This window comes from Manis pentadactyla, chromosome 2, assembly GCF_030020395.1.
Source record: "Manis pentadactyla isolate mManPen7 chromosome 2, mManPen7.hap1, whole genome shotgun sequence".
Classification (NCBI taxonomy): domain Eukaryota; kingdom Metazoa; phylum Chordata; class Mammalia; order Pholidota; family Manidae; genus Manis; species Manis pentadactyla.
Window position 1 is genome coordinate 128,904,588 of NC_080020.1, and position 12,808 is coordinate 128,917,395.

General features: G+C 39.2%; 1 protein-coding gene across 1 annotated transcript in view; it reads left to right on the top strand.

Annotated features, from left to right (window-relative positions):
• MARCHF11 (membrane associated ring-CH-type finger 11) overlaps positions 1 to 12,808 on the top strand; it is a 125,405-nt gene that overhangs the window by 92,779 nt on the left and 19,818 nt on the right. The window contains exon 3 of the mRNA XM_036896684.2: positions 10,888 to 11,080. Coding sequence (XP_036752579.2) covers positions 10,888 to 11,080 — 193 coding nt within the window. The remainder of the gene's footprint in view (positions 1 to 10,887; positions 11,081 to 12,808) is intronic.

Genomic DNA, 12,808 nt, shown 5'->3' on the forward strand with positions numbered 1-12,808 from the left:
GCAGAAAGGGTCATTAGAGGTGATTTAATGGACAGTGGATTTTAAAAATAAATCAGAGAAGAGTTGGGATGTTGTGAGACCTGACTGACTTGGTGATGCACCAAGAGCCTGGCTTTCTGATTCTTAGCCTATGGCTCTTGCAGTCACCCCAGTGCAAAGAGGGGCCAGTGAATGGAGGACTTCTTGTCTATTGCTGCTGAAAAAGCATCCTGATTCTTAGTGGTTTAGAACAACCATTTTTATTTGGCTCGTGATTTTGTAGTTGAAAAGGTCCAGCTGGATGATTGTCTGTGATCCCCGTGGTGTCTGCCAAGGGGCCTGGTGCTGGAGGATCCACTCCCAAGATCCTCTTCATTCACATGCCCACTGCCTCTGTGCTCTTTGGCCTCCCTCTCCACATGGCATCTCATCCTCCAGGGCTTCTCCTCATGGCTTGAGATCCTCATAGACACTTCTTAGAGGGTGTGGCTTTTAACAGGAAGGAAGAAGAAACTGCCAAGACAATTAAAATCTGTTCCTGGAATTGATATAGAGTCACCTCTTCCAAATCCTATCGGCCAAAACACCCGTTACCCAGAGGGATGGAGAAATTGACATTCCTTCTTGATGAGCATTGGCAAAGTCAGGTGGCAGAAAAGCATGTGGGATGGGGTGTATTGTGCCCATCTTTGGGAAGCACTGGAAGCATGAATAGGAATAGGCAGGTAAACCTCTCTGAGACGTCCTGTCTCATTCAGGCCTGGTTCATTCTTGTGATTGCCTAATAGCCATTGCCTTACAGGGTGAAGTTCAAACTCTGGAGCCAGTCCTGGAAGCCCCTCTGGAGCCGGCTCCTACCACTTGCCCACATGGATTCTGTTCTCCAGCAACAATAACAATCTGTTTGCCAAATATGTCAGCTCATTCGCACAATCTTTTTCCTTTCTGTCTTTCCCACCTCTCCCCAAGTCTTCAGCATACTTTCCATCAAGCCAGATTTTTTAATCCATTCTTTTCAAGTGCAGCCTGCATGTCACCTTGTTCTAGAAGTCTTCTACTTGGATGGCAACCCCATGAAAATATAATTTTTTCTTTAGTGATTTCTGCAGGGCCTGGCATGAACTGGCATCTGATAAGTATATGTAAAATGCATATATTTATAGATAACAGAAATTTGCAGGGGGCCAAATCCTGTGCGCACCTGTATGTTGGTGGTGTCATCCCACGATGAGACTCCCCTACATAAGAACTGAGGCAAAACCCAGTTCCACGTAGTAGACACTGTGTTCAGTGCTCACGGTGATGGGCTGTATCCTCTCTGGTAGTGATTCTTCTGCCTCATGATCTTACAGCCATTAGCTCAGTCCCCAGAATCCAATACACAGCAAATTTCTGCTGTGTATAAATGTATGCATTCAACATATACTTATCATGCCAGGCCCTGCAGATGAAGAGCAAAGCATAAAGACGTCAGTACACAGTTATTGTGAGATAACCATGTCAAATTCATTTTATAGAGAAGAACATTGAGGGCCTCATGAGACTAAGTCCCTTGTTAGTAGAGATGATTCCTGACTGTCTGTTCCAGGACCTTGTCCTGCCTCCCCACAGCCAGGAGGAAGCTACTTTGTAAAGACTGTGCATAAATTCCGCACAAGAGCCAACCTGCTTCAGGCTGTGGTCGCTGATTACCAAGGGTGCTCTTGTGGCCATGAGGAGAATATACAGAGTTTGGGCTACATGAATTCAAGAAATACAGATGAGAAGGTAGTTGCTTTCCATAAAAATTCTGCTCCAAAAGCAAGGTTTAAAACAGCAACAGCCCATTGAGAGTTTAAATAATACCTTTAGCAAAGGTAGCCTTCAACCCCTTGTGGAGAGAACAAGTAAATGTGTATAACCACCTACTAATTATTCAGATAGAGATCCTCTGGGGACCCTTGTTTAAATATAATTAATAGCAGATATTGAGGAGAGTAACGAACTAAAAATGCTTTATATGCAGACACACACTTTTAATTCACATGGGGCCAAATCTAGTTGCTCTGACAAACTGTATTAGACAGTGGGCACTGAAGCAACTTTCCCTGACTTGAAATAATCGACAGCACCATCTTTTCTTACAAGAAAAAATGAACACAGGGAAAAGGCAGTATAAACTCTTGAACACTGAAGAGCTAAAGTGTGTTTTTATCTTAACTTTTGGGTTTAATTGTTAACCTTGGAGTAACAAGCCTTTGACAAATATGAAAATCTATAACAATCAAAACAGTTGGATAAAAGATAACATTGAGAGATGAGATATGGATGATTCTGGAAGAATTAGGAGAAAAAAAATGGAGGAATCAATATGCTTTTCCTTAAATGAGATCCAGAGTCTTTGGTGTTCCTTATGTGGACTCCGTACCCTGTAGTTGCTAAATTTTAAAGATTGTTAGTTCAGGAAAATTGTTGCTCCTGTTAATACTCAGTCATTTGACGGATTTTTCTCAGTTAGATGAAACCTTCCAATTAAGGATACTCATTGTTTACAGGCAAACTTCCCACACCTTCTACTCCTTTGATACCATCATCCTCTGAATCTGAAGAGCGCCAGGCAGGGTAGTCTCTAGGACTTAGTCTCCTGTTTCCGAAGACTTGGCATCTGGATAAAGGATAGCTTTTGTTAGTAGAGTTCCTCTGGACAGAAGTTTCTTTGGAAGGCTCCTCTCGCATGTGTAATTAGTGTCCTGGTCCCCAGCCATTCACAGACGCCTCATCTGTTCAGTGTCCCTCCCAATCCCATGTCTCTGGGCTCTGCTAGTTTTGCTTCTCACTTAGTAAACAAACTTTCACTTTGGATAAATTTCCTCCCGTCCTGGAACTGAATTTTCAAACTTTGCGGGCCCTTTGATCACTCTGCCCCGTCCTGGGTTCGTGGTCTCTTTGCGGCTCCACGTGCCTTGGGCCAGTTTCACCTTTGTCCCAGTTCATCCAGGACTTTTATTTCCCTGGCCCTGAAGTCAAAGGGCAGCTTTGGCCAATTCATGTGTCTAGTCCAGCTGAGCCCCATTGCAGTGAGGAAAGCTGGGAAGAATCTCCTTAGCAGAGTGAAATTTTCTTAGAGGTCATCTCCTCCCAGGGGCTTCCTTTTTGGAAGAAGAAAACATTCCTCCCCTACTTCATAACCCTAGGACTCAGGCACACAGTCCTGGACAGTCATCACAGGTGTTTCCAAGGTGGCCCCCACCTTCAGGCGCTCAGTTTCTTCTCCCTGAGCTGCAAACCATACTGAGCATGTCTCTGTAGTCCTAGGACAGGGCTTGTCAAACTTCTTGGGATTGCCAGGCTGCTGATGGTCTGAGTTCTGTACAGTAACACGAGACCCTCACAACAGTCCCTAGTACACCTGGGGAACTGCCCACCTACGTCTCTGCTTTTCTTTTTGTTGTGTGATCTTGTTCCAGGCATTTAAATTAAACAAAGCAATGTTGGAGGCCAAGACACTATCCTTTGCAGGATACGCATTACCAGCAGCCAAGGAAGCAATAGTAAAGATTATTCCCTACAGGAAAGGGGGTCCAGAGGTTTTTCTCTGCTGAATTCCTGTAGAAATTGCAAACAACCACTTAGAGATTTTTTTTTCTTTTTAATCACTATGTGTTAAGATTATATTAATTACATAAACTAATTGATGATCATTCTAAGTGAGTGGCCTCCATTTAAAAAATGTCAACAAGAACAAGAAACCTTTGCTTTTCTGATACTATTTTTCTTCTCTTTCAACTTCAAAAGCCAAATTTGGGGGCAGTGACTATCCAAACAATGGTGAGTCTTCTAATCCACAACTGCCATTTATTTAGGTCTTTAATTTCTTTTAGCAGTGATTTGTAGATTATCTTTAAAAATGTTTAGTCTTATTAAATTCATGATTTATGGTATTTTTTTTATATAGTATTGTTTTGTAATTTTATTTTCCAACTTTCTGCTGCTGGCATTTAAATACAGTTGGTCTTTGTTTATTGATCTTGCATTTTGAGACTTCGTTAACTCCTTATTCTATAAGGTTTTCTTACAGATTCCCTAGGATTTTTCTACATAGATAATCATGTCATCTACAAATAGAGATAATTTTATACTTCCTTTACAATCTTTGTACCTTTTATTTCCTTGCCTTCTTCCATTGACTAAGGCATCTATCTGGTTCACTATTGAACAGAAGTAATATAGTTAGATATCTTTGCCTAATTCCTAATCTCAGGGGACGAACTTTTCTTTCACCTTTAAGTGTGATCATAGCTTTAATTTAACCTTTTCAGGTTAAGTTTTCTTTCTGTTCCTAGTTTTCATCATGAATGGGTGTTTGTCATATAATTTCACCACATCTCTGGAGAGGATCTTTTTCTCTTTCTTTTGTAGTTAACGTGGTCAGTTAGATTGATTGATATTTAAATTTTTATCAACCTTGCATTCCTAAGATGAACCCTACTCTCTCATGCTGCATTGTTTTTCTAATATATTGCAGTATTTGATCTGCTTATATTGTAGAGGATTTTTTCTTTTCATCTTTGCTCATAAGGAATATAAGTCTGGAATTTTTCTTGTAATGTTTTTATCAGCATTTGGTAACAGGGCTTTGCTGTTCTCATAAAATGATCTGAAAAATGTTTTGTTCTCCCTTTTCTGAAAGAGCATGTGTAACATTGGTAATATTTTTTCTAAATGTTTGATCATATTCTCCAGTGAAACCACCTGGTCCTAGAGGTTTTTGTTGATTTGTTTGTGAAAGTCTTTTGATTCATACATTCTATTTCTTCTTGAGTCAGTTTTTATAAGTTGTTTTCCAAAGAATTTATCTATTTCACCAGTGTCATTGAATTAATTGGCGTAAGTTTTTTATGATACTCCCTTACCACTCTTGTCGTGTTAAGATCAGTCATTTTATACATCGCTCTTTCATTTCTTAGTCTTTGCTAGAGTTTTATAAATTTTTATTAATTTGTCAAAGAAGCAGTTCCATGTTTTTCTAATTATTTTCTCTCAGTTGTTTAGATTTCACTGTTCTCAGGCAAAGCAAATTATTTCTGTCTGACTTTTATCTCAGCTCTGGTGAGTTTATGAAAATGCTTTTCTAGCAGAGAAGACCTATACCAGATCACGAAATCACTTTTAACATGCAGCCTATAAATACAAGTCTACAAAGAATGGGCATATAATTAACTGAGTGTTGAATCTATGTGTCAAATTGATTACACATTGAGGTGTTTTCTGCCAACATTTCAAATCCCACCTTATAGTGGTTCAATTTAAACACCATACAATGACTGAAAGTAGGTTTTAGCAAAATTCATTTTTCTGAGGCAGACACTTCTTAAGAGCAGGTGTTCTCTCCTGTGATGCTAGTGAGTAATCCCACCTGTCACAGAGCATGCTATGAATCATAGGACTGTGATCTATTAGCTTATGATTTGTATCTGGCCTGCCTTGTGAAAACAAAGATGAAACAGTACTGTCGACGGAATGATTTAATGCAACACCGAATGAATCTTTCTCTGAATTCAGTTCCATTCCCTCTGAGCATGTGTGCTTTTCAGGGAGGGACTGGGCTCTAAATTGAGAAGGTGCATTAACTCTTTCAGATGATGGAATGACAAGTACATCTTTCTTAAACAGTTTCCTGTGGGGCTTCTGGGGTGTATGCCTTTCTCCAGTTCTTTTCTTACAGGCTGGAAGTGATTTATGCAAGGAGGAGATTCTCAGTCTCACCTTGCCTTAGGCCCCATAGTTTCTTTAAAGGAAATACCTAGCTTTTTCTTCCATTCTTTCTTCTGTGAAGGCAGGTATAAACCCGTTCTACTCAGTCAAATTTCATTGATGAGGGCAACAGTTTTACAGCAGTCTGTGGTAATTATTGGAGTGCTTACTCAATTTCCTGTGAAGGTGCCCCACTAACACGGAACCCCACACAGTGATGCCCAACTCTGGTGCCACCATGTTTTAGAAGTGGTGTGTCCTTGAACAGTTGTGCTTAGAGAGATTGTTAAATAATTTCCAACATGAGTTTATTTCCTTCCAAACTTCATTAAATTTATAGAGATATAAATCCTTGAGATTGTCTTATTTATTGTTGATATTCTTTTAACAAACTGCAATGTTTAGAAGGAAAAGTATTTCAGAATGCCAGTTGGGATGTTATCCGTTAGATGCAGTTGGCTTTCTGCTGTACTCAGCTGCTTTTTGCCTATGCTGACTTTTCTCCATCACTGCAACCACCTTTTAAACAGGTATAATTATGCCCGTTTTGTTTTTGCTTTCAGATGTCGCATGTGCCAGCTTAGGTAGGGAGGGAGAAGGAGAAAAGACAGACAGTAGGCAAAAGAGGGTGTTTCAGAAAGGACTTAGGGTTTGGAAACACGTCTGAGTTTAAATTGTCCCTCCTCTACTCATTTGTGGTTTGGCCAGAGCTGGAACTTTGTCTTGCAGAGAGTGGATATAGAGAGGATGTTACTTTGGTGATCAGATAATGGAAATTAAAGTCAGGATGCCTTGTATTCAACCATTTCCTGGGTGTGTGCAGCTGTTTGGTGAATGCAACAGGGGATGGACTCGGCTTCTGCCTTCATGAAACCTGCAGTGTGTGGACAACAGGGAAATAAACAACCAGCCAGGGTCCAAGTGAGAAAGAAATCCACACTAAACAGAAGTATAAACCGTGGATTATGGGGTCTACAAAGAGGGTTTCTGCTTGGAAGAGAAGGGGTATGAGGAGATGGTTTCTTATAAGACTTGGCATTAGCCAGTGATGGATGGATAAAAGATGTCATCTGGTGCGAAAAAGGGAGCAGGGCATTATTGCATGCTGAGGGAGGAACCAAAGTCAGAAAAGTACTGGGCATTTGGGATAACACAAGGAAGTCAGGTTAGGGGGAATCAAGGAACATACAACCTCCCTCCCTCTCCTTCCTTCCTTCCCTCTCTTCCTTGTAATGTTCTTCCATCCTTTTCTTTCATCCCTACTGCAACAGTGGTATGCCAGGCACTGGGAATATGTGCTGAGCCAAACACTTGCCCTCCCTCCTGGGGGTAATCCCCCTTTCATTAGGAATACAGAGTTGGGAGTCACATGGAGGATCAGGGAATGACCTGGGCTCGAAATCCCGCTGGAAAGCTAATTCAGTAAACCACAGAGGGCAAACTTGAAGCTTTTATCAGAAAAATTGCAGTGGCACTGCAAGGACGGGTATACGTAATTAACGGTCGTCAGAACTCAGGAGAGTTATCCCGTAGTGTGGTAAAGGGAAGAGCATGAGCCTAGGAGCCAGACAGCCTGGGTTTGTATCTCAGCTTTAGTCCTTACTGGGTGTGGAACCTTGGGCTAATGGTTTAACCTCTCTCTGCCTCACTTTACTTATTTTTAAGATGGATATAATAATAGTACCTTCCTCATAGATTTGTTTTAGGGATTAAATGAGTTAATATGTATAACCTCTTAGAAAAGTGCCTGGCACATGGTGGTCCCATATAAATATAGTCTGTGATTATTAAATTACTTCTTCTAGAGCCCTAAAAGAGGATGAACTTCCAGAGGGTAAATTGGTCCCATTTTTTGCGAGAAACAATGCACTCAATAGTTTGAATAGAAATGAACATCTTTTCAGGAATATAAAAGAGCTGTAGATATTCAAATATTATGGAAAAAATAAAATAGCAATTATTTAGAGTCAGTCTGGTTATTGTCATATTGCTTCCAGAAGAAATTTAAGTGAAAAAAAAAAATATATATATATATATACACATGCATATCAAGTTTTAGAGGAGAAAAGTACATTTAGCAGTTGATGGATTTTGTTCAAGAGTCAGAAACATCCTGCAAACTAAAATCCAGGCCTTGGATACCGTTGGGGTAGAGAGAGAAACCCCTGGAGACTCATCTATTTTTATTGTCTAAGCTAATTGTCCATTAACACAGCTTTTTGAGGCTCTGGTGCCTTAGATAAAGTGTGCCTTCCAGGGCAAGGACGCTTGGTGGGTGTTTCCTAGTGGTGGAAAGCAGCATTATTTTTCCTAGGGGAAGAATGTGAACAATCCCACTTTTTGCACATAACGGTAAAAATAAGAAAGAACATTACATAATGGGCAAAGAAATTACCAAGGTGACATCAGTGTTCAGAGAGAAATCCCTATGTTCATAATTGGTTTAATAATTTTGGTTTCAATAATGGTTGGTCCTTATTAGCTATTCAGTGAAATGGTGCTAATTTTAAGGTTCATTAGTATATGAAGAAGTCAATGCACTTTTTCAGTTACACTTTTTTAGCAGAGATATAAAACCAAAAATTTCAAGAGCTCATTGTCAATTTCAAGCAGTTTATCCTTCTTGAAAAATAAGCTTCAAAAATCTCAAAATACTTATTATATCCACAGCAAAGAATAATTTGTATGATAATAGTAAATCATTAAGCTGTTCGGTATACTGGAATCAAAAGTTTTCTTTCTTCCCTAACTTTCTGACATAATTTTAAGCACATTAATTCCAAACTTCCAGGTATTTGAATTATAAAGCATTTTAGATGTGGTGTCACCAAACAAATGTGAACTGTCAGTGTTCCTTATTCCTGGTAAATCTGTCCCTTCAATCATCCACCTTCCCTGCCAAGGAACAGCTAAGACTCCTGTGCCAGAGGCCTGCCTGCCTGCCGAGCACAGCCTCCCAGCACTTGGAGTCATGCTGACTGAGATGTAAAGCACCACAATATCCTTTGTCCTATTAGATACCAAGGCTGCTTTCAGACTTCCCAACCAGTTCCCCCAAATCCCAGTGTGAGTAGGATGTAGCCACATTGTGCCCACCGCTACCACGTTGTTATTGAACCGGCATGCTGGCAGTCTCGGATCAATTAATTAGTAAGCCTAGCTGACGCTAAATATAACAGTTACACAATATTGAGTTGTCCAAATTTAACTCCATTTAAATTACAAACTACATCTGGAACATAAAAGATTCCTGGCGAAAGGAAAATCAGTGTCAGTAATTTCCACTCCTGGTGAATCCTTCTCAGTCACCTTTGATTTCCCAGGACTCCTGTGTTCAGGCTACGTATTTGGAAACATGTAACCCACCATGTGAAAAGCTCAAACACACACACACAATTTGTATATGTTTGCCTCATAGATTTAAAGGTATGCTTCATTTTCATATATCTGATGTGATTAATAAATCAACAAAGGGTAACATAATGCATATAGACATATAGACAGAATACCATCCATCTAGGATGAATGCCAGTTTCCTATATTGCTTGCCGTGTTCTGAATTTAATACAAATTTTAATGAGCATCCACATAATAAACAAGAATGACAGACATTGACACTCCACACTTATTTGATGACACCAAATTCGAACTGGTTTAAAATTCAAATGTCTTGCAGTTTGAAATTAACATGTTTAAAATTACATCAGGAAGCTAATTTTAAAAAAAACTTCAGATGCACGCTTGAAATACATTGATTCATTTGTAATGATAAAATAATATGGACCAGTTTATTCATCCAGAATTGTACAAGCAAGAGCTATTTTTTCAATAAAAATTAATCTTCACATTAAAATCATTAGAAATATCTTTCTTAAAGATTTCCACCAAACTTTGTCATTTGGTCCTGGTTTTTAAAAAAAAAACACATGACTTTAGAGAACGAAATATTTCAAGTGCATTTTGACATTTAATCTTTAACCAATGTATAATTTAATAATATACATGAATATGCAAAGTCAATGCATATTTAAAATATCATATGTAAATTACTTATGCTAAGAGAGACAGAGAAGCAATGCGGCAGAGAGGGAAGTTACAGGGAGCGATGGGCTGGCCGTTTGAGGGTGTACATCTATTCATACTTAAGGTAAGTAAAGATTTCACCCAATGGACACTGATTGTCCAAGCTCATTTGTGTTTAAAGGTTATTTAAACTGTTTAGGGATTCTTCTGACAAGCCATATGTTGCAGCAGCCAGAGCTCTTCCCCACAGAAAGAGGTTGTACAGATTGCTTAGAGTTTTGTTGCTTTGTGGCAAACCGTAACAGCAGTTCTAGCTTTGTTTCTTAGTTATGCAAAAGTGAGAATGGGACTAATTCTCTCAAGTAGATAATGCCCTTGAAAGCTTTTTGATCATTTGTAATCTAAATCCTCTCAAATATTGCTACTTAAGGCACCAAATGATTCTCCCCATTGAATAGAGTGGTACTTATACAGTTGGTGAGTTTCAAAGATACTTCCAATGTGTACAAATTCTAAATCTTGACAAAAAAATGGCTTTATAGGTAATCTATTAGATAATTAAAAGTAACTAATATCTACATATGAAATGTACCAAATACAGATAATGTATAATTTTATAGTTTCCTTATAATAATTTTAGTGTGTTATCTTAAATGACTTTTTCACTGATGTTCTTATATAACTTATTTATTTGGTTTTTACATCTTTTTCTGCAAGAACAAGAGACAGTTCCCCTTTTGGCAGTAGCCAAATATGTTAAGTGCAAAATAAATTTCTAAGTAGAGGAGTCCTCATTCACATATCATCATCATAGTGTATTTAATTTCATGCACATGTGAAAGATAATAATGTGATTCCCAGGTACTAAATACTGCTCAGCCATTCACTCTCAGTACGGTTATCTGGAATAAAAATAGATTGAACTTGCAGAGTAGTGAATGACTGAAAATAATGAAGCTAAGGCAATTCATTAATCTTTATCTGCTTGTCTGTTTGTTATAGCGTGGATGAAATGGAAAAATTCATTTGGGGGCTGATCAGATTGAAAAGGGTCTAACATTATGAAGAGAAACGTGGGGCTGGAAATGCTTTTTTTTTCTTTTTAATTCATATGCAGCACCTTTTTCTTACATGCCTCTGTTTTTCTTTTAGTGGCAAAGCATTTCTATAACACTGGTTGAGAAAGTTCAGATGATTGCTGTAATCCTAGGATCCCTGTTCTTAATAGCGAGTGTGACCTGGCTCCTCTGGTCAGCCTTCAGCCCCTATGCAGTGTGGCAGAGGAAGGACATCCTTTTTCAAATCTGCTATGGAATGTATGGTTTTATGGATCTAGTGTGCATAGGTAAGACTGTGTCATTCAACATTTACACCCTGTCAGTAATTCATTTCTTGCCGCTCTTATATTTTCATACCAGTGGGATGCAATATAGAATGTTGTGGGTCACATGATCTTGGTTCTCCCGTCAGCTAACTCTCTGGAGCATCACAGTCTGGCCACTTTTTCCTCAAAAAGCGTAGAATCTGTATCCTCAAGTAGACCTAAAAAGTTAACAGGATAATGCTCATTTAAAATGACTTATTTCAATGCAAAGAGAGGAGGAGTGGAAGAAATAATTTGGGGTGGGTGATATAAGGACAGTCATTTATTTCTGAGGAATAAGAACAAATCAGCACCCCTCCACAAAGCTGGGAAAACTGACTGATGCCAAGGGCGATACTGTGCATTTGGGGAGGACTGGCACCTGGAGGCCTTTTACATCAAGGAGGTCTGACATCAAGGCCAGGTGACTCAGATTCCCCAATGCATAAGAACTCCTCGGAAGGGGAGGGAGGGACTGGGGGGCAGTTTTCCTTACTGGCCTGTGTCTCTTCTTTTCATTTAATAAATTCAATGAGTCGGAGAAGAAAAAGAATGAAACATTTTAGCTTAAATAGACTCTACATAAAAATGTTGCTTACGTGGTTCACGTGACCTGTCTTGTTGGCTCCCTAATGCCATGAGAAAATCGAAGCCGCTTCATGCAGAATTTGTGGTGTGTGTGAGGTGCTCTGGGAACCATGATGGTGACCGTTGGCCAATGGGGGACAGGGACGTAGAGGGACAACACAATATGGAGGGGATTTTCCCTGCTCTGATGTGGTTCTCAAAGTGTGGTCCATGGGCTGTCAATGGCCGCAGCATTACCTGCAGCATCCTTTTTAGAAGTGCACATTCTTAGCCCTACCTCAGACCTGCCAAATGGGAAACTTCAGGGTCGGGGCCTCAGCCATCTGTGTCTTGAAGGCCTGCTAAGAGCCTGATGCGTGCTGAAGCATAGGAACCATGATTTCAGGGAATAGATTCCCCACATAGGGCAGACACCTTGGCTTCTGATTCTGGCCTGCACTTGGACTGATAAACTTCCTCTCTCCATATCCTGTATTCTCACCCATAAAAATGGGAATAGTAATCCCTAGCACACAGACCTAAATAAAAGAAATAATGAGTCTAAAACCATTATGTCACTTATAGGAAGTTGTAGATTAAGGGTATTTGAATAAGTCACAAACATTGAAATAATTTAAATCACTTAAATTAATGCCTCTACTCCCTAGAGCTTTGATTTAACCAGCAGCTTTCATATTCTCAGTCACTTTTTTTCCTAAAAGAACTCCACAAATTTTTAAAATATTGTCATCCTGAATTTCCTCTCCTTTTCTTCTTTTCTCCCTTGTCACTAGTACCAGACTAATAGGAAAGAAAATGACCAAATTCCAGGCCAGGAAGGAAAACAGAAGGGAGAGAAATGTCATGAATAATATGTAAACTGAACAGATGTTGCTTCAGTAATTGGGCTAATCATGTATATGAACAATTTGCATTTAATGTGATAATGCACATATAAGCATTTGAAAATTCTACATCTCTATACAGATATAATCTCTAGGGTATTGCTTTAAAGAAGAATCACAAAAATTGTTCTACAGATCGCTCAATAGATTCACAGGTAGTCTTTATTCTGTCTTTCAACATAAATGTTATGGAATGTGGTGTTCCATTGAAATTAAAAGGGGAAATGGAAAACAAAAG